This window comes from Sceloporus occidentalis, unplaced genomic scaffold (genome assembly GCF_023333645.1).
Source record: "Sceloporus occidentalis isolate IW3139 unplaced genomic scaffold, rSceOcc1.0.p SCAF_24, whole genome shotgun sequence".
Taxonomy (NCBI): domain Eukaryota; kingdom Metazoa; phylum Chordata; class Lepidosauria; order Squamata; family Phrynosomatidae; genus Sceloporus; species Sceloporus occidentalis.
Window position 1 is genome coordinate 6968155 of NW_028317004.1, and position 23662 is coordinate 6991816.

Sequence of the window (23662 nt, forward strand, 5' to 3'; positions counted from 1 at the left end):
CTGTAGTCAGGGGCAGATCCACAGCCTGACCTCAGGAGGGGCACTCACACTAACATACATACAAACATCCAGACATTCGCACTAACACACACATCCAGACATGCATGCTAACATGCACGCACACACCAACTCACACAGACACTCACACCAACACAACTAGATATTCAACACTAAAATACACCCAAACTAACTCAACCATACACATGCTAACATATACAAAGACACATGTTCACACACTAACATACCCACACACACTTTCTCTAACATACTTAGATAAACCCTAACATAGGCAGAGACACACTTACATACCCAGACAAGGACATATGTTCATACACTAAAATACCCACACACACTATCATACTCAGGCATACACAAACATCCCCAGACACAAACATCTCCAAATGCACATGTTCACACTCTGACATAGCCATACACACACACTAATATAACCAGACACACACTAACATAACCAAAGAGACATGCTCACACACATACATACCCCCACACACATACTAACATACCCGGATACACACTAACACACCCATGACACATGTTCACACAATAACATACCCCCCCACACACACACTAACATACCTAGACAGACACACATACATACCTAGACAGACACACATACATACCCAGACATGCACACACTAACTTACCCAGACACACAAGAAACTCGCTTACCGCCTCAATCAGTCTTTGATGCAATTCGCCTGGTGAGCTGCTGCACCGCTCCCGCAGGGTTAAGCAATGCAACGCTATGTGACCCCTTCTCCTCCTGGACCTTTAGGGAGCTTAAGAATTAAGTACTGTTGTTGGGACTTACCTCCTTATCCCTATTCCTGGAGCATGCTGCCATCTAGCTGGGGGGGGGGGGGCAATTTCCCTGTTGCTCCCCTGGATCCGCCAACGCCTACAGTATTGTTTTTAGCTTTTACAGAGTCTGGGGTTTTTTTCATCTGCACCATGATGTGGCCCAACATGTTGCTTGACTAGGAAAATGCATATTAATAAAAAGAAGAATTTCTATTCTCCATTCATGTTGCTGGATGATACAATGCAATTACACCACTAGGGGCCTTTGGTAAACAGGAGTATATAAACACCCTCCTGTGCAGACCGTGGTCTTTCTACAATACACTGCCACTGAATGTATGTAGGAGCATTTTTTTTTTTTTGCATCAGGCTTTTTTTCAAATTTCCAAAGATTTCCCAGGATGTACTTCATCATTTCTACCTGGGGATTGAAACATAGGCGCAGGGGTAGTGTAAACTTTCACACTTTTTACAGATTGGCTCCATGCCTCTTAAAGGATCCACCCTCATCCCATTGGGCACGGGAAGGGGGCTTGGGTGGCCTTATTGTAATTAAATCTACACTAAGTTCCAATTGCCAACCAACATTTAGGTCCATCTGCAAATTGTGATTTTGTGACCGAGACTTTAGTCCAACCCAGGCGAATTTACCGCTGCAAAATCATAGCTTTGCGTAACTTCCCCATGTTCTGGGCTTATAATAAAGGACCCCAAACCATAGACATTTGTTTTGTATTCATCTGCCGTAATTAAATAGTGATTAGTTTAAGCCTTGCCTTCATTAATTGCAGAAAAACCCTGCTTTACCATTCTTTTAATCTGCGATTTGTGAGCGAAAAGCCTCAGGACCAATGTGATTGCTTTAAGTAGAACTATCAAGACAGGATCAGTGATTTAAATTACAAACCAAATTGATTTATTTTGTATCTAAGCTTTGATGCTATTTCATTACGTAAAGATTAGTGATGTGCTTCATAATCTGGGGTTTACTCCCAAATTACTTTTACTATTTTTTCTGTTATCTACAATTGTTGACTTTTAAAAAAATCTACATTAATGTGTCTCTTACAGCTAACAAAAACTCACAAATAAAATATAGAAATGGCAAATGGAATGTATACAACTTAATATGAATTTTTAAGAATTTATGAAAACAGTTCTATAAATCATCAATACTTAAACTATGCTGGCTCACACAATGGAACATATACTATAAATGCTATGATTTCTGATAATGCAATATTTTCAGCTCGTGTTAACCATATGTGCTTTCTTTTTTTTTTCTTTTTTTTAGGTACCTTCTATATTTACAAGTAAAGCGGGATATTTTCCACGGCCGTCTGCTCTGCTCTTTTGCGGATGCTGCATTCCTGGGTGCCTGTATTATTCAAGGTTGGTGAACTATGTGCACCTTCTCTTGGTTTGGCATCATCATCATCATATGTGGCCCCTTGCTGATGATTACCACCATTGTTAGACAACTTATATGTGTATGTGAGTGTAGATAAAATACACACCCAGATAGTTCCAGATTAGTATGTATTATAAATATACTTGTACCACATGGCTCCCTAAGTCACTCCTTGGTGATTGGGCAAGTAACAAGAACCCAGATGCACCTCTGTTTTTACTGGAAGGCAAGCTCTGCCTTTTCATCTGCCATCATAACATTGAAGGGTGTTATGCACATATTGAGTTAATGTAAAGAATTTTAGGCAAAGAATTTGCTTATCAAGTGCTGGATTTAGACACTGTTCTACTGTGTTCTGCAAAGTGAATGTCCCCAAACTGGCCGACTCTAGTGGCAAAATTGACACGGCCCTTGGCTAGTTTGATACAGGGTGCCAACCAGGAGTAGCAGAAGTTTGCAGGTGAGTTCTCAGTAGAGTTGCAGTTTTGACTTACTTTCTTTACTATGCATTATGAAGTTTGGTTTAGTCCTTGATAATACATAGTTAACATAGTGAGGCTTCTTAAGAGTATCTTCCCATTGAGCTGTTTATTATGCAGGGCCAGCTTCTACAGCTGAAAGTGGACAGGTATTAGCCCTCCATATAGCATAGTGAAGTTGGTGATTAAAAACCACAGTTCTCTTGCATGTGTAAACCCAAAGTAGTATATCTTTCAAAAAAAATACCTATGCCTTCCTTTTTTCTTCTTGGTACTTAACTTGGACTTGTGATTGTTGTTCGGTACCAGTCTGTTGTCTTCTAAAACACCTGTATAGAGAAAGAAAATAACAAACAGCTTTACAGCACCAGTGGGCCCGCCTTAATAGATGTTCTTATCTGTTGGACATTTTCCTAATAGTAGAGAATGGAATTTAAGCACAGTTACTGATGTGAGCAGCTGCAAGTCTGTTTAATGAATCTTCACATTAAGCAGTTGATTCATGGTCAAAAGGAATTTTGTTCCAACTCACTCAACTAATTTGATAATTTAAACAATTGTTCCTCTTTAAATCACATGAGAAGCTTTGAAGCCATTCCATGTGAAATGTTCTTGTTGGCAAAGCAAAAAAAAAAAGCAATGTTTTATTTCTAACAAAGAGAAAGTGTAATTTGGGCATGCTTGCAGTCATTTCTTAAATATTCTCCATTAAATAATTGGATTGGGTAGACCTCAGATGATAGTTCTCCAGTACCCTTGAAAGTTCTTCGCTCATTACATCATTTTACTCCTTTTTTTTTACATTAGAAGTTTGCATGCTTGCCGAACAAGACTACCAACATTGGGCAATAAACATTTAAACCTTTTGACATGTTTTTCTATTTAATTTTTCTTTGGGTAGTGTCATGAACTTACCCATAATTTTTTGATTAAAACAGTTAAACAAAAACACGTGTATATATTTTATTGCTACAGCTGAAATTGGAGATTACGATCCTGATGAGCATCCTGACAATTACATCTGCGACTTCAAGATATTCCCAAAACAATCACAGAAGCTTGAAAGAAAAATAATGGACATTCATAAAAGTGAACTCAGGTAAAGTATTTCCCACTACCTTAAACACTTTCTTGCAGCTGGAGCTGTGTTGTGTTGAAAATGCTATCACTCTAAGGGAGCACTGCCATCATTTGGCCAAGGGGCGAGTCAGACTGAATGACCCAGTAATAGTGCGTGTTATAACCATAACTGGGAACTTCAGGGCTCCGGCTACACGGTGCCTTCCCATGCGGGACGCGGCCAGGACTGCCCACTGACGTCAGTCGGCGGTCCTATGACGTCGGTGGCAGGTCCCCCTGACGGCAATGGGAGTTCCCGCTGACATTGGGGGTGTTCCCGCTGACGGCAGCAGGGAAACACCCTCATTTAAAGAGAAAATGGGTGGGGAGCGGGGCGTGTCAATAACACTTGTTCGCTGAAAGCAGACTTAGCCTTGCTGCTAGCAGCTGCTTTAGGCCCTTGAGGGCCTGGAGGATGTGGGATGCATGACATTCTTTGTAAAATCACTATTGTAATATTTTTATTTAACACACAATTTGTGTCATGTCAAGTATGTACAACTATTGTTTTCATCACTTGTGTTATACATAGGGACTCCTAATTCTTTTGATTTAGGGCCCCTAAAAACCTAGAACCACCATTGACCTATACGAGCTGTATATAAAAACCTTAAATTTAGCTTAGAAAGTGCACAATATATATATATATATATATATATATATATATATATTGTTTTTATATAGTGCATAATATAAGTAAATATTTAACTTGGGTGAGTACAGTGTGTATTAGTACATTCTTTTTGATAAAACATGATGTAATAAAAAAACCTGTTGAAAAAGTGAGCCATATGGTGAGCAATGGTTTTTGCCATACTCTCTTGGCTACAGCTGACAGCTTTGTCCCATATTTTTATATTACATTACGGTACATAGTATTTATGAAGCGCTGTTACAAAAGGGGAGAGTACAGAGTTACGAATAACATCCTTGCGACCTTAAAATGTATTAGTTTTTAAGTTTTACTTTCTGTGGCTGTTATTAGACTAAAGAAAGTAAGGGAACAAATATGGATGTATACCATGTAACTAATGTGAATATCACACTATTTTAAGAGTTTTTGAGATGGAGCTGAGAAGTTGGCCTTTAGAAATATATTTTCCTGATACCGTATTGGCTCGAATATAGGCCGCACTTTTTTCCCCCACTTTGTCTTTAAAGTGGGGGTGCGGCCTATATTCGGGGTCTAGCGCCCGACGCCCGGGACATGCAGTCCCGGGCGCCAGGCAGGCAGCGGGGTTAGGATACAGATCCCCCGCAGCGGTGCAGGGGACCTGCATCCTACTCTCCGGTACGCTCAGACAGCCTCCCCTGCCAGCACTTTCCACTGGGGGGGTGCCGGCACGGGAGGTTGTCTAAGCGCATTGTGCGGACGGTCACCGGCTGCGGAGGTTGGTTTACCCGCATCGCCGCAGCCGGTTACCGTCCGCACAATGCGTTTTACCTCTGCCCCCAAGACTTACCAGAGCAGACTCCCCGGTGTCTTGCGGGGCCGGCGGGGGACATCTACGCAATAGGCGTATACAACTTCCGGTGCCGGCACATCCGCTGAGTGCCGGCACCGGAAGTTTTATACGCGTATTGCGTAGATGTCCCCCGCCGGCCCCGCAAGACACCTGGGAGTCTGCTCTGGTAAGTCGGGGGGGGGGGCAGAGTGGCAGCATATCTCGGGGGGGGGGGGAGGACAGTGGCAGCATATCTCGGGAGGACAGTGGCAGCATATCTCGGGGGGGAGGAGGAGGAGGAGGAGGACAGTGGCAGCATATCTCGGGGGGGGAGAAGGACAGTGGCAGCATATCTCGGGGAGGGAGGACAGTGGCAGCATATCTCGGGGGGGAGTGGCAGCATGTCTCGGGGGGGGGACAGAGTGGCAGCATGTTTTTTTGGTGCTTTTTTAAAGAAAAAAACTTTCTTTAAAAAAGCACCAAACTTTTAGGGTGCGGCCTATATACGGGGGCGGCCTATATCCGAGCCAATACGGTATTTATTTTGTTTGGATATACTTTTTATACATTAGTTTGCAGGAGGGTCTTTCTGTACGCTGTAATAGTGATGTTCCACACCTGATTGAGCAGCCTGCGGCAGAACTCGATTAGAAGACCTACATAGGCTTTATACATGCACACAGCTGTTTCAAATTAAGAAAAAAGCATAAAAAATCATCATAATCTGAATAATCTTTTTTTTCAGTTTGGATCCAGTAAGGCTGACATTTTTTGATGGTATTAGATGTCTACCTTCTTGTTGAGCGTGGCCAATTGTTTATTACTTAACTTATAAATGGTAAAGTCACATTATAATGTGGACAAAAGGCCTTAACAAGGTAGTCACCAACAAAAAAGCGGGGGCTTTTTTCCGAAAATTCTGGTATGGAGTAATAAAAGCAAAAATATTCCATTGGTTGCTATAGGTTGCTATAGGGACTTACAATAGAATTCTCTTTATACATTGCCCTATTGTGACAAATCGTAATAATATAATCCAGCCCAATTTTTCTTGATAAAAATGGACTTGGATTCAGTCGCTTGTGTCCTTGTCATTTAAAGAAGGTTTTGTGACATTTTATAATCTGCTCCCCTGAGGCTCCCGGGGTTTAAAGAATAAAAATGCTTCCCTTATAATTGGAAAAGTATTGCTGCTTATCCTACTCATAAGTAATGTTATTTTCTAGGTGTAAAAACCTCTTTGCAGTAGAAAATGACGCTCTTAAAGTAATGAATAAATTACGTTTTAATGATAAAGTAATAAGGACCTGCTGATAACCTTAAACCTGTGAGGGGAAGTAGCTTGAGCATCCCATGGCTTTAAAGTCCTTGGCCAAAAATTGATAGAAAAGATACAATTTCAGGATATCATACCACAAGCTATAACTTCCCATAAGAATCCATTTGAACTTTGTGATGGGACATTGAATGCTGGAGCACTTTTGTCTCTTTCCTCACTATTTATTAGTAAAATATCTTGATGGGGATTGGGTTAAGTTCTGTACTGAAGGCATCAAGACATGATGATATCCTTACCTAATGCCTTCTGTCGCTGCTATATGGAGTGCAGAAAAAGATAGATAACTACGCAATATCAGTGATATTTTACAGTACTGCATACAAGGTGATTGTTAGTTACCACCAGATTGCTGTACTAAAAACTGGCAGAATTGAAGACATTTATTTATTATGCATGTTTTCATTTCTATAAAAAAATGTTTCTCCTTCTATGGGGAGAAGCAGCATTAGCAACATGCAATCAAGAATAAAGGCTTAGCTCTGTCCAGGTTCTGACTTCTAAAACAGTTTTTTTTTCCTGCGGTCACTATGATGTCATTTCTACCAAAAAGCAGCTGAGCTCTCCTGCTGCAGCTGTAGAAACAGAACTCTACCAATATGGGTTTCTTCCAGGGACAGAAACTGCTTTTTTTTGCTATAGTATTTTAAAGTACTACATTAGGGATCTTGATAAAGTGTCAAAGTGTGTTCATTCACTAAAAGTAGAAGTTTGTAGTTTCAACTCCCTAAATTCGCTCTGCGTTGTAATGTTTCAAATGTAAGATTCTTTGCTATTTTCTCTGCAAGAACGGCTGAGCTGGATTTTTATAATGCCTATTGCCTCTTGAGTGAATAAAACCCTATTTGATTTTTATGATTCAGTCAGTATCACAGACATGGACTCTGGTGTGGACAATTAGATATGTTTACTAATATATTGAAGTATTGGCTACCGAATTACACAAATACCTCTCCTTAAACAATATATACAACCTAACCTTCAGTAAGAGCATAGGTGACATTGCCACGTGGACAGATTAAGTAGCTGACTAGGGCCCCCATCAGTTTAAAAGGCCCCTTAGAAAATGAATGGCAGATACATATACAATTGTGATATTTGTTGGTCCAAATATCATCATGTTTTGGATATTAGTCTCTCAGATATGGCAGAACAAGTGGAAATATGAGATGAAGCCATACACAATGAGCTTTATCATTGCCAATAATAAAACAGGGATTGTATTTGTAAATTCATTCCACGAGTCAATTAGAAAAACGCTATCTGATTAGCAGGATTGGTCATATTAACATACATGGCATACCTGCAGTGGGATGATAACTACAAACTGTGCTCAGAGGAATAAACACAATCTGAAGGCCCTGTTAAATGTGAAGAGCCTCAAGAGGAAAAAGCTCAGAAACATCAATTGCTGCAGCTTCACTTGGCAACCTACAAATACAAATAGTGAATTCATTTTCAGGAGAGATAAGCTTATCCCAGGACATCCATTTAATAAAAGATTCCGCCTGCTGTACCGTGACATTCTTACGGCAAGAATACATTCTTTTAGTACCCAACTCGGTGGCTCAGGGGGTAAGAAAACACAACTCTCTCAGGGGCATACTGTATTAGTTCATATGTTGCTTTTGTATTTGACCATCCAAAGATGTGGACCTCATTTTACGCAACTTACCTTTCCATAGTGCACACAGAACATAAAACCTTTTAAAGCCAAACTAATTCTGCTTCACCCTTTCCTGTCTCATCATGCCAAACAATGTATTCCATGTCTGTGAGTAGAAGCCATTGTGTTTTGGCAGAAGGACTGAAAGTACGGTGACCACATCAGCCATGTTTTCCAGGACGCATATATATTTTTACATATTGCTAACCAGCCCAGATAAAGTGCTGCCCTGCAGTATGGAGGATGCATAAATGACTAATTGGTTGCATTCCACGAGTCTATACAACCTGCATACTGCAGGGAAGCACTTTATCTGTGCTGGTCATCAATATGTAAATCACACATGTGTCCTGGAAAACATAGCCGATGTGATCACCCTAACTGGAAGATGTGCCAACTTGACCACCAAGTCAAAGAAGCATTTAGCTGGCAGAATATGGAGCATTGACAACAGTTAAACAATTGCTTGCAAAAATAATGAAATTAGACATTTTCGGAGGATAAATATAGTCAAGGTGCCCATATGATATGTATCTTCAATAACACTGAAATGTACTGAAAAGATAAAGTGCACTCTTTGAGGGACTTGTTTTGCTTACCATGGAGGAAAAAATGCTAATGGAGATTTTTTTGTCCTCTCCTATCATTACAGAGGTCAGAGCCCAGCTGTTGCCGAATTTAATTTGTTGTTGAAAGCACATTCCCTGGAAACCTATGGCGTGGATCCTCATCCTTGCAAGGTAGCACAGTTGTTTGCAACATAGTTTGATATGTCTGGTGACTGGGGATTATGGTCTTAACTCTGGCTATTACAATGGAGAAGCTATTTCCACATCCTGTTAAACAAATGTGAAAGTCCTACGTGTGACTCTTATGAAAACTCACACCTATGATGGCAGCAGAGCTATTAATGTGTGACCTAATCACACCTCAAAGAGACCTGGTGCAGAGCTTCTTGAATCAACTCTATTCTGTCAGGTCTAAATTTGTAGTCAGTGCTTGAATCACACAAGTACACCTACCTGGGAACTGTCAAGGTTTGACCCTCGGTATTAGAGAGTCTGTAACGGGAGCTCAGCAGGGAAGGAGACTGGAAGCCAGGTTGATAAACAAAAAAGAAAAGTTTGTATTCAGCCCAAAACAGCTGCTTTCAGCAAATTTAAACATCCTGTTTGTTCAACAAAAAAACAGTCAATATTCGTATGCCAAGCAATTTAAAATGTACCTACTAAAAGGGTGCACACATCCTAATCATTATACATCCATGAGCTGCAGCAAGTTTTAACCTTGTAACAACTAGTATCCCAGTTAGAGGAAGTTCATCCCTTCATCTACTACTTCAATTTAAGGATATTTCAACATACAAGTTGGTGTTGTTCTCTTTGATATGTCTCAATTGAAATACCTGCTTCAATAGTTGGAAGTAATGTACAATAGGCACATACGTTACAAGCAACTTTTTATACTATCAATAAATGTTTAAAGAATTGACTCTTAAAGGGGTTTAAGAGTTTATAAAGGATTTACAAGTTAGAAAAAAAGTGTGCAATTTTTAATTTTTAATAGTTGCAAATCTACTTTTACAAATAATATGACTCGCTTCTGTATTATCCTCCATATATTCATCTAAATCTATCTAAAGTGGCCTTTCTTACACAAGAACTGGAGATGGAAAGTGCTTTATGGTTGGTGTAGTTTGCAAACAAGAATGCTAGGTCATTATATCATAATACATAATCCGATCCCATTTTATCCTAAATAAGGGACATTATTGTACTATAGTCATCTTTTCTGGCAGGACTTCATAGAAAAAGCATCCATTCATGCAGAAGACTTCTGACTGATGCACATATGATATCCCTTTCATTCGGCCGCTGTATTTTCATGTGTCTGTGCTGGTTTCTTTTCAAGGATTCTACTGGGACCACAACGTTTCTTGGATATACCGCCGCAGGTTTTGTTGTTTTCCAGGGTAACAAGAGAGTGCATCTTATAAAATGGTGAGGAACTTTCCTTTATACATGCATCCTGCTTATGGCTATTAAAGACTCTGAGCCTCAGGTTTCTTTGCAATGAAACATAGAAAAAATGTAGAAAAAGAACAATATTTAGTAGAATGCCATAATACTGGCTCTTGCTAGCTTGAAAAAACAGGATTCATAGTAGACCTTAAAGCAAATCTGTTTCTTTTACACAAATTGTACATTTTATAGTTTGGAGCACTAAATATATTTTATGGTACCTATGTATTTTTTCTTTAAAATAATGCATTCAATGTTAAATGATATATTAAAAACCCACCTTTACTGTATACTTTTGGGAGCAGCTATCTTCTGTTCTTGCTATCAGGATAAATTAGATTATTTTTCACAGATAAATAAACTTTTGAATCAAATTTCTCCACAACAGTTTTCCTGAAACAAAAAGGAACAAGCTGTAGATCATTCTAGTTTGTGATAAAAAAGAATGTGTAGTTACCTTTACTGCAACCCCTCGTTTCATGTGTCAAAGGAGTTGGTGATTGGGGCCAGGTATTAAAACATACTTCCCCGCATGTCCCGTGTCTGCCAGTATAATATCCCAGCACTCCACTTCTGTAGGTTCTAAGTTGCGTGGGAGCTTTGATTGAGGTTTGATTGAGCACAGATATTTTCTGCTTCTCAATGGGCCAAGCTGGTGAGGTCCTCAGATCACCAATCCGGCCCATGATCACCACTGCCTCTAAAAGTGGTACAGCATCTGAAGAGCATGTCACATATGCCATCTTTTTTTTTCCTTTGTAGGCCGGATATCTGTAAATTGAAGTTTGATGGGAAGACATTTTATGTTGTTGTATTGCAGAAGGAGGTAAGTGTTTAAGTTAGGCACCTGCTCTTCTACCTGCCAATCTATGGTAAAGGATTGTACTTCATAAACTATAAACATCTTATTGTGTTCTAGGAACCACTTTTTGCAATAGTTTTACTTAAAATAAAAGTGGAATAAGTAAAGTAGTAAATATTAGCAAATGAAAAATGTTATTATGCTAAGTCATAGCTGTTGTCAGAGCTGATTTGTCAAGTTCCGTGGGAAGTATAATGGAGAAACATATTATCTCACAGAAGACTAATATACTGCGAAGGATACAATGTAGGGTAGACAACTGGGTACATATTGAATGGCTGTGAGAATGCACCCATCATAATACAAAAAAGTCAATAACAGAAATGAGTTCTTGCTAATATAAAGATAGCAGTATGTTACTCAATTAGGCAGGAACAGTAAAATGCCTCACCTATTGAATTCTGTTAAAGATGTAATTTAAAGTCATTCAGTGTGGAGAATATAATACTGCACATTTCATCTCCCTTTGTATAATTCACAATGTCCTTCTCATTACTGCCAAGAATTACCTATTCTTATTGTGTCTGCCTATTAACCAAGCTAACCGAAGAAAACCAATTACTTCTTTTTTATGTCTTTCCATTGGAATAGGGATTGGAATTTAAAAAAAAATACGTGGATGCGGTTATCACTGAGCAGCTAAATGAGACATGGGCTAATAATAATTATTTTAAGAAAAGGTGGCAGCTCTAAGAATGAATGACATTGCTGGTCTCGTACCCACACATGCTATTACATATTATCATATAAAGGTAGAAATAACTCCACTGACATAGGAAATTGCTAGTAGCTCCTAATACCAACTCAGGACAATGGTGTGAAAACGATCTCAGTGGGAAAACTTGGAGATATTTTACTTTGGTTATTTTCTGAAGCCTGTTAGGCATTTTCAAAATGAACGTTTGTATATTTCACGCGAGTGATCTCTCTAACCTTTACCCATATAACCAAGAGAACGTAATCCATAGAAATGCATTGCTTTACGCTAACTTTTTTCTAATGCATGGATTTGTTCTTGTTTTCCACTCACCAGAAAAAAAACGTTTTAACCTTTCACACCTCGACACCAGCGGCCTGTAAGCACTTGTGGAAATGTGGTGTGGAGAACCAAGCCTTTTACAAGTAAGGGTGTTTTTCTAGAATTAAATTATTTGACTGTATTTGAGTTTGTTAGAGTGTTTCAAATTCATATAAAGTTCGTTTTCTATATATATATAGATATAGTTTTACATATATAGATATAGTTTTAGGCAGGTGTGAAAAGAAATGCTGTAAAGTAAGACATGCTATTTTTATCATCTAACAAAATGCAAATATTTGGTGTGACCACTCTTTGCCTTCAAAACAGCATCAATTCTTCTAGGTAGGCTTTCACGCAGTTTTAAGGATCTCGGCAGTAAGGTTGTTCCAAACATCTTGGATAACTAACCACAGTTCTTCTCTGTATTTAGGCAGCTTCAGTTTCCTCTCTCTCTTCATGTGATCCTAGAAAGACTCAGTGACGTTGAGATCTGGGCTCTGATAGCATCACTTATTCATGCATTTGACCCAATTTCTTTCCTTGATACATAAGGTTTACTATAAGCAAGCACCATGTTTTGCCATTAGGTCTTTAGGAAACAAGCTTCTGGTGACCTGCAGTAAATTTGCTTTTTCATTCTAATGTCTGCATGAAAAGGACAAGTGAAAAAAATAATACTTGTACAGCTAATATATATTTCTGGTAATTTTTCTGTTTTTAGATATGCAAAATCCAGTCAAGTGAAGACAATGACCAGCAGCAATATATTTTTTAAAGGTAGTCGATTTCGGTATTGGTAAGTATCCTAGTGCATGCCTATTGTTTGTATGATTAACAATAAAATAGCTTTTACATTAAAATGCTCTCTACACTATGGCATAACTATCATATTTTGTAATGTGTGGCAACAATATTGCCACCTAATGGACAGAATAGACAAAAATGTGCATTTTCGCAGACCCTGATGTGAACAGCTCATGGTTGTGTATGAAATTTATTTCATAGCTGGAGCTGTTACAAGCCATGTGTAAATAGCCAAACACAGTCAAAGTCAAAAGTTCACTTTTTCCCACTTTTTATACTATTTCCAGTGTATTAAGTCTGCAATTAAAATATTTTGAGGACATGTCACAGAATTCACTTTTCTATAATTTAAGATACTAAACACAAGTTCAATGTTTGCTCATTATTGAGCCCTATTTAGCTCCTTAATGTGCTTATAAGGTGAATACACTTATAGGAAACAAAAGGTAGCTCGCTATTATAATTCCCGTATGAAAAGCTTGCATATTTGTATACTTGTTTTCTCAATACACATAAATAATGTCACGTTGAAATCACGCGTAACTACATTTCCAGTAATACAGGATTTAGTGTACCATTTATTTCCATCCATTTTCTATGAACTTATGACAACATTTAATTTCTATACAGTGGAAAAGTTGCAAAAGAGGTTGTAGATGCAAGCTGCAAAATTCAGAGGGACCCTCCGGAAGTACATAGGTATGGCTGGGTTTTTTTTGTAAAATTAAATTCTTTTTGTGTTTTTATGCTTTTACTATTTTTTAAACACCTTGACCCATGTGTAATAAATTGTGTAAACATATTGCGCAACTGAATAATAATGAACAAGAAGTAGGGTATCAGTATTCAAAAATTGTAGCCTATTAACATGCAATTTGCGATGCCATAAACCTCATCTTTCAGGAAGGAAAACTATCTAGAACAATCTTTTATTGATACTGGTTCATAGTTTATTCTTTAACCAGCACTGAGACCATGTGGTCTGTAAAACCACAGGAACCAGGAGAAGCCTAAAAAAACATCATGCCTACACATATATTTTAAACATGTTGATATAACATAACAGTAAAATATAAATACAATTTTTAGAACAATGATGACTTGTGAAAACACATTGAAACAGATAATTTTCATAAGCTTTTTTTCATAGTTAACAATTTATTCCCATTCTAAATTGATACATCTTAAAAATATTTTTTCCAAATTATGTTACATAAATTCCTGTTTACAAGGCATTTTTACACTCACAATTTTAAATATAAAGAGGATGTCAGTGATTGATACACATACATTGTATAAATCATACTGGATCAAGCCCTCCAAACCTGGATCTTTCAGTTTTGTTATTATTACTAATGAAAGTTTCCAGTCTGTCAGTGGTTTATCACTAAAACCTTTTTTTTGGTGTGATGTCCAGCTAACATTGTCTATCTTGTATTGTTAGATCTCTCATACCCCACAGTCGCAGTTCGTATTCCTTAAACAAGCAGCTTATAATCAACATGGAGCCCCTCCAGCCATTAATTCCATCACCGAATGAAGAAGAGGAAGACCATGCACAACCAGATGAAGGTAAATATGTAGTAAATTGTAGTGTTATAACTTCAATCTACTTTTATGCCAAGGTTACTCCATTTTCTTCAACTTGTCAATGTATTTATTGACTACTTGACCTTATGGTAACCCAATCTTGACCTGTAGTTCCATGGACTACAGAGCCAATACTACATATCAAAAGTACACAGATCATTTATAGTTATATGTTACAAATAAATCCTTTATTTTTTATTTTTTTGGATGTCAAACGACTTTACTCTTTTTGCGTACTGTCCAAATTGTTTTAATACTTTTACTGAGTGTTTCCAAATATAGGTGAAACATAAGTGTGTTTGCAGCAAGGTTTGGTTAGAAATGATTTACTAGTTACACACAAAATGTAAAAAATTAAAAGAAAAAAGGACCTTTTCTGTAGCTAAAATTAAGTGTTGGGTATCTGATTGATGGGGCCAGATGAGTGTAGTGCACTTTGAATGGGTGGTTTTGATTTACAAGATAAACTTACAGGGTTCAGTGAGTTGCAGAGTTAGAAAATAACTAGTTGAGTTTGTTTATGCTCACAATCGTAATGCTTTGGAGAGAGACAAGGAAAAAACTGTTTTAATGACAATTATTTTAGAGCAATCTTAAATTGTAATAGAAGCAATCATTATTTAACCCCTTAATGACAATTGCCGGTCCTGGCACGGCACGGAAAAGCATGTGCTTTACGACAATTGACGTGCCAGGACCGGCACGTCTTTAAACGGGTGCAGAAAGCGATCTACTATCGCTTTCTGCACCCAAAAAGCGTTGCTGAATGCCTCGACCTCGAGGCATTCAGCAACGCCGCGATCGGCACGAAGGGGCCATCTCTGGCCCCTCCACGGGGCGTCAACATCCGCCATACTTTGTATGGCGGCGGACGCCCGTTTTAAAAGCGTTTAGGAGGCGATCGACGATCGCCTCCTAAACTTAAATGGTGTTGCTGGAATGCCTCGATCAGGAGGCATCCAGCGACACCAAACACTAACCTTTTGATGGGCTGTGACCGCTCCGGAGAGCGGTCACAGCCGCAGCTGCCGGCAATCTTCGCCATCAAGGAAGATGGCCGCCGTCCTGTAACAGGAACCACAAATTTTAAAAGTTCGCTAGATAGTCCAGACCATCTAGAGAACTTTGGCTCCACTTGCAGGTTGAATACAGGTACTGCATTCACCATGCAAGTCAATGGAGCCCAGCTTTCTAATCACAGTGTGATTAGTAAAAATAAATTAAAAAATAAAATAAAATTAATAATAATTAGAAAAAAATAGTAAAAAAACAGTAAAATGTAAAAATCATTTCCCACTGATGTCACTATCAGGGGAACCTCCAAGTTGAAAAAAATGTAAAATTTTTTTTTTTTTAAATAAAAAAAAAATATATATATATATATAAAAAATATATTTTTGTGAGCAAGTCCTAAAATTAGCATATTAGCTTAAAACAATTCTCGTATGGAAAGAGTTAAAATACTGGCATATTAAATGCCCGTGGGGTGTCTACTTTTAAAAAATGTATGATTTGATGGGGTAAATTGAATGGGCCAGGTTCAACAACGTCCCAATTAACACGGGGGGAAGGATGGCCACACATCTAATTTCCAATTAGAAAAATGCACACGTACCAAATGTGGCCTTTTAGTTCCCCCAAAAAATGACACACCCATGCATGTGGGGTATCACTGCACTCAGGAGATGTTGCTGAACACATTATGGGGTGTCGTGTGACAGCGGCATATACCAGGAGCTGTAAATTCATACATAAAGTAGGTGTGTGTGGGAAAAATACACACACAAAAATATTACTGCAAACTTTGAAAAAATGCTGGTGGTAAAATATGTGCATGCAAAGAGTTAAAATACCAGCATTTAAAATACCCTGTGGTGTCTAGTTTTGAAAAATATATGGTTTTGTTGGGCACACTGAAATGGCCTGGCTCAAAGATGTACCAAATAGGGCATGGGCAGTGGATCCCAAATGCCAAAGTTCAACATTGAAAAAAGCGCATGCCCCAAATGTGGCCCTTTTGCCCCAAAACAGCCAGGCAAAATCATTCATGTGAGGTATCGCTGTACTCAGGAGATGTTGCTGAACACATATTGGGGTGTTTTGTGATAGTGACATATACGAGAACATTTTAATTCATACCTGAATTAAAATGTGTGTGGAAAACCAAATGCAAAAAAATGACTACCACAAAGTTTGACAAAGACTGGTGGTAGATATGGTGCATGGAAAGAGTTAAAATACTAGCATTTGAAATACCCTGGGCTGTCTAGTTTTCAAAAATATATGACTTGATGGGGTAAATTGCATTGGCCGGGTTCAAAGATACCCGAAATGGCACATGGGGGGAAGAATTACCAGATTTGGAAAAAATGGCTTTGAAATAGCAAAACGCTACCTGTACTTATTGCCCCATAATGGGTAGAAAAAAGCAAAAAAACATAAAAACATTGGGTATTTCTAAACTCAGGACAAATAGTAGAATCTATTTAGCAGGTTTTTTCATTACCTTTTATAGATGAGTAAAAGATTTTTCAACTAAAAGTTAGAAACAGTCATTTTTTTCTAAATTTTTCACCATATTTTATAATTTTTTTAATAGTAAATAATATGATACAATCAAAACAATGTCATCTAAAGAAAGCCCTTCTTGTCCTGAAAAAAACAATATCTAATGTGTGTGGGTTCAGTAAACGGGAAAGAAGAAAATTACAGCTAAACACAAGCAGCGCAGAAATGTTAAAAAGGCCATTGTCACAAAGGGTACAAAAAGTAAAATCAGCCTTTGTCTCGAAGGGGTTAAAGACCATTCAGTGTAAGAATGTTTTTACAGACTTTCTGCAGTTGGGTAGTAGATTTGTAAACTCAGATCATCGGTCATACTGGTAATCGGTGCAGTGAGTGTTATTTTGCTTCATCTTTAACAAGTGTAGAGTGTAGCTGATGGTAAAAAAGGTCTCCTTTCACTGATAAGACTACTAGTGGTTTATGTAACATAACATTTAGGTTGAGGAACAAGTCCCAATCATTTCTCCATAGACTAGCATGAGAAGTCGAAAAAGAATCAATATACCAGACATTCCGGCTTCTCTGCTTCCTTGTTATTTATAGTATTTACTAAGGATGCTAGTATCTAGTAATATATAGAGGAGGGCTTTTTAAGTAACCGGGAGCATTAAGGCGAAAAATAAAAAGACAGGTTTCTGTCTACATGATGCTGCGCTTATTTGGTGGTATTTTAAGATGGAAACGCACCTTTAAAATTAGAAGGTGAACAACTGAAGGGTAGTGTGACAAAATTCTACCCTACATAAAGTAGATACAGTGGAAGTAGCACAGGCAAACTCTCATTCAAGAAAGCTTGGGATGTGCATAAAATTATACTAACTAGGGCACAGTAGATAGGGAGATTGGTTCTTTTGTGATGTCTTTGTATCCAAGTTATTACATAGTTAAGTATAGCTAAAATCAGACCCTTTACCTAAACCACCTAGTACAGGGGTGTCCAAGTTTTTTCTGCAGTGGGCCACTTGTATACGTGCGAGGGCCGCATTCATTTTTCACTGAGAGAAAATATGGCCTTTAATAAGATATGCAGATTAAAATAAAGTAAATGACACAAAACCTTTACTTTTCCTCTCACTGATTTCTGGGATTTCTGGGCCTACAAATTCAGGATTCTGGATAAGTAAAAATAAAATAGTTCTATTTATTTTAGGGATGCACTAAAATGAAAATTCTGGACCAAAACCGAAAATTCAGGGTTCACTTAGCCGAAACTGAAAGTGACCTCCCCACACACTTTTAATAAAAGTAAGTTACACACTAAAATTGTACAAAAAAATTATATATTATGATTGTTAACAGCAATCTCAGGCATACCCAGATTCCAGCATGTATTGGTTGGCTGGGCATTGTATTTTTTTGTCCAATTTTACAGTGTAACCACACTTTTATTAAAAGTAACACACCACAATTGGACAAAAAAAAATCAACAATATGACTTGGCATGATAGGAGTGTGATTGCTAACAGCAAACACACTCTTTTTATACCCAGGCAACCAGTGAATGCTGGAACCTAGGCATGATGGGACTGTGATTGCAATTAGCTGTTAGCAATCACACTCCTATCATCCCAAGTCAGCCAATACATGCTGGTACAGTGCAGACCCCATACTGCTGGCAGCATCAATACACAAGGGGGGCAGCTAGCCAGGTTTCAGCATGTACTGGCTGACTTGGCATGATAGGTGTGTGATTGCTAACAGTAATCATAGTCCCATCATGCCTAGGTTCCAGCACTTACACATCCATGCTATCACACACACACAAATTCATTCATTCACAGATTCATTCCCTCAATCAGACATACTCATTCACACAACCTCCCCCACCCCCTTACCTGCTCTACAGCTCTCAATGCCGATCACAGACTTCAGCAGGGGGCGCGGCCTCCCTCGTTCTCCCCACCGAGGAAGCAGGACTGAAGCAGAGAATAGAGCCTCCCACAAGTAAGCAGCAGGGCTCTTGTGATCCTGGCTGCGGATCTCACGCGGGCCGCACCTCGAGGTTCCGCGGGCCGCATTTGGCCCGCAGGCCGCATGTTGGACGCCCCTGACCTAGTAAATGTCCTTACTCGTCATCACAGGTGAGTGGGCTAATGGAGATTTCCAGTTCTGATTGTTAACAATTATTTTTAAAATTATCGCTATGCACTAAAATAATCCATACCTATTCCGAAAAATCTGTTTGGAAAAGGCTAGCTTTTTGGGTGTAAAATATTTAATTGTATGTATTTAATTTTGGGTATTGTATGGAATCACTGTTTTGTACGAGAATAGTGATGTTCTTCAGTAGGGTAGATCCATTGCATGTCCATTACTGCATAACATTAATATATGCCATTCCCAGTTATCCAACACATTTGTCACAGTGCTATCTTTTTCTCCATTTCATGACATTTGCTTTTTTATTTATAATCAATAAGTTTTTTTTAAAAAGAAGGTTCAATCACTGAAACAAATTGTGACTTTTGGTAATTTAATTGCTAACGTCTTTAGTAAGCCAAAAAGCAAAGTAGTTAGCTGATAGCTCCTGCTGAATTCCTTAGTAAACAAAAGAAAGTTTTTTGGAATATTAAGGAGACAGTGAGGCATGTATACGTTTAATTTCCCATTGCCCTCTCTCATCAGCTGTATAATCCTTTGGTGCAGGACCAATGTAACATAGAAATGCTGCTTTGATGCATATGTAGATAACTACAAAGAAACTTGGGATCTCTGCTTATGTAATCTTGCCAATTTCTTGATAATTTGAGCGACTTTAAAAAGAGTCATACCCCTCAAGTTTAAGGGATAACAGAATCAGCGCTACTACAATCCAGTAAATATTTGTACATAATAAAAATAATGTAACCTTAGTTAATATAGATGTTAGTTGCTCTCTGAAGGGTTTTTATAAGTTTGGAGAAAGTAGCTCCAGCAACTCTTTAAACAAATATCTGGCCAAACGAACGCAGAAAACTGCGTCTGACCTCTTGACTTTTCCTCCGAGACCCCCAGAGAAAGCCTGCAGCTGAGCAAAGGACTTCCATTCCAGCCTAGAAAACATTTGTGTGAGTTTAGGCTCTTTTTATACATATTACTATTTGCCTTACCTGTGCTCTCAGTCTGCTGATAAAGATGCTTTTGTGTTTTATTGTCTTTGGACCTCTTTTATCTTCTCCTGCTTGTCATTACTTCCAGTGCTGCATCCTGCCTGCAAAGCCATACCCCTCCTTCTTGTGTGTGCGCTGCTATGACTTTCTGTGGCATATTAGACTTGCTAGCAAACCAGTGTTTCCAACAAGCCTGTGCCTTGAACCATATCCTTTAATTTATTGTTGGCAGCTGTCTCTCACAATATATGGTTCTCTCTTAGCCACACGTTGGTAGTGAAGCACAGGCTGGACGCAACACTTATGCTTAAGTGTAAAGTCTAATCATTAACTTCTGCCCAGTAATTATTTGATATTAATAAAGCAAGAATTAAAATTGCATTAATATATATTTTCTCTAAGCTTCTTCTTTACAGATCCATGGGGCCAAAAGGTAGATCAGCTGCAAATTCCATGATTCTCAGCCAATTAGATGTTGGCAGAGGCCCATAGTAATTATAGTTTAACTACAGCCAGAGATCTACCATTTTGGAAGTTCTGCACTGGATTACTTGGCAAACCATGCATTCTGTATGGAACGAGAATCACATGGCCTTATGCAAATATTCATGCTTTGTAACTCTCCCAGCTCTGTTTTTTCATTCCAATGTTGTATGTTTACAAGACATCTATATCCTTGGTTTCTCCATCCAGATTATCTTGCATCACACGTGATCTGCATAATACATGCCAGATCCATTCTCTTGAAAATACACTACCATTCAAAAGTTTGGGGTCACTTAGCTGTTTTCATGGAAAACAAGGACATGTCTATCTGTGTAACATAATCGTAAAAGGGTTTTCTAATGATCAATTAGCCTTTTAAACTTAAACTAGGGTTAGCGAACACAACATGCCATTGGAAGACAGGAGTGATAGGAGCTGCTGATAAAGGGCCTCTGTATTCCTATGGAGATATTCCATTAAAAATCATTTACAACATTAACAATGTCTACACTGTATTTCTGATCCATTTGATGTTATTTTAATGGACAAAATTTGCTTTCTTTTAAAAACAAGGACATTTCTAATTGATCCCAAATTTTTTGAATAGTATTGTATGTGCTCTTTGCATGTCATAGCTTAAATATTATTATAGCTAGTTTACTGGTACCAGATTTAGCTGCATTTAGCATCAGATCACCTTTACTTCATGCTGATTGCACCACATCCACACAGTTCACCATTATATTTCCATACTTCAACCACCAAGTATCACCGCCGCCCCCATTCCACCTAACTAAATCTTACTAGCACTTCTTGCAGCTAAACAGATTCAATGCCACCAGCTCATTCTTCAGATTTCATATGCTATTAGTTCCATCTCCATTAAGCCCAGGAAGACTCTTCTTCCACTACATGTAAATAGGACAGCATCAATATATTTAGAATATCATTTTCATCCACCGACTTTTGAGAGTTGATCTGTTCCCACTCCATTAAGCCACGGGCTAAAATTGTTTACAAAGGGCTGGTCTGGTCTAGAAAGGCCTGGGTCGGACCAACCCTTTGTGAACAATTTTAGACTAGCCAGTGATGCAGGCATGCAGTGGGGTCACGTAACACAATACAGCCAGAAAGAAAGCTGCTAGTGAGGTTAGGGGGCGAGTGAGGGGATGAGTGAGAGGGTAAGGGAGGGGGAGTATGAATGTATGTATGTTAAAGGGAGAGTGTATGTAAGCATTAATTTGTATGTGTCAGCATGAATGTGTATGTTTGTGTGAGCATGAATGTGTACGTGCAAGTATGAGAGGGGAACTAGAGTATGTGCTAGCATGAATGTGTGAGTATGTGGAAGTGTGTTAATGTAAGTATCTGTAAGTGTGAGTGTATATGTATGTTAGCACGAGTGTGTAGATGATTATGCAGCAGCAATTCAATGAACAAACCAACCAAAGCTGACATCATGTACAATAGGTTGTAAAAGTCTAAGTACACAATAAATAAAATAAAAATAAAATTAAAAAAATCCTGAAAAAAAATTAATCATGCATCATTTTCATTAATAAGAGTAAAAAAATCTGTCAATACATACAGAAAATCAAAAATTCTCAATATTTGCTATGACCACCATATGCCATCACACTTTCATGCCATCCAGCATTGAAACAAAAGTCATGCACATGTTGCAGACATGATTGAAGCTATTTCTGTGGTTATACAGGTCCTACTTTCCAGTAGCAGACTTTGTATTCATAGCCCAGGTCTGCAACCATCTTCTAGCTAGACAATAATATATCTGTATTAGGGGTGCTTTTTGTTTCTAATATCTCTGGAAGGGACTGGAAATCCTTTGATCAGATGCCAAGCTTTGATTTAGGGGGAGGACATGCTGTTCCAGATGTTAATTTCTCACTTTTAGTAATGTTATTATAGTGGCCCATGCCACAGGCTGATTTTGGATATGCTTGCAATAATCATGTTCCATCAGTGCCCTGCTTTTCTAAACCCACGGTGGTTAGGAAGTGTCCACATATTGACCAGGATTTGGACTTTGCCATCACATGATTCTCCTGTCTTCCAACAGAGGAGGGTTCATCATTCAGTGACCCCATAGACATAGAGAAGGCCGCTCTGCATACATTATCTCAGCAATTCACAGCTGCATATGGTAGATGAATATAATGGGCAAGAATTACCTTGTCCTGCTTCATCTGCCAATGATCTATATGGGTGGTGCCAGTTTATATTTCATAAAACTCAAGTTAGTAACCTCTGCTACAGTTGCATGCACTGCTCTATGGATAAAACACAGGTAATACAGAATTTTAGCTTTGTCGTTTGTTGTTTAAATTATAAGACTTTGTTACAAGTTCTTTCCTTCATGGAAGAGACCCGCAATTTATGCATTCAGATGTTTTTGTACACATAAATCACCTTCAATCTTCTCATGCCCAAGAACTTCCAGAAAACCAGGCAACCTATAGATGCTGTCACATGCTACATGCATGCATGTTGCAAAAAGTTCGGGAAAGAGGAAATCATCTACCACCAGTTTCTAACAAAGATGCCATCAAAGATGCAGTCTTGTATTACAGAAAACATGAAACATGCACTAAAATTATTATGGTGCTTTATATTACACATTGAACATGCAAATCACATGTGGACCTTTTTAATGATCCCCCCTATATCAAGGTTTGTGACTTGTTTGAATTAACTACAATTACTTACCCTGTGTTGGTATCTATAAATAAAAAGTGGCTTAGTGAGAAAGGCTGCACAATACAGTTCTAAATCTAAGAATTATGCATATAGTTATTATTAGCCTGGCAATTCAGTTTATCCTTCCCTTCAAATCCCTAGCTTTGTGTAGTTGACCTTCCCATTCTTTTGCTCATGCTCCGTAACTCACTATAAACATTCAGAACCGAGTCATTTATAGCTTGTGTCCAG

The 23662-nt window shown here is 38.3% G+C and overlaps 1 protein-coding gene across 4 annotated transcripts in view; it reads left to right on the forward strand.

Annotated features, from left to right (window-relative positions):
* Positions 1–23662, forward strand: part of LOC149300570 (FERM domain-containing protein 3) — a 108872-nt gene that overhangs the window by 79489 nt on the left and 5721 nt on the right. For 2 of the 4 annotated variants that reach the window (XM_089485086.1, XM_089485087.1), the window contains exons 5-13: positions 2114–2211; positions 3685–3808; positions 8928–9015; positions 10187–10275; positions 11059–11122; positions 12192–12280; positions 12901–12975; positions 13614–13682; positions 14428–14535. In XM_089485086.1, coding sequence (XP_089341212.1) covers positions 2114–2211; positions 3685–3808; positions 8928–9015; positions 10187–10275; positions 11059–11122; positions 12192–12280; positions 12901–12975; positions 13614–13682; positions 14428–14535 — 804 coding nt within the window. Of the gene's footprint in view, positions 1–2113; positions 2212–3684; positions 3809–6485; positions 6500–8927; positions 9016–10186; positions 10276–11058; positions 11123–12191; positions 12281–12900; positions 12976–13613; positions 13683–14427; positions 14556–23662 lie in introns of those variants that run through there. The other 2 variants (XM_089485084.1, XM_089485088.1) reach the window with 2 other exon arrangements.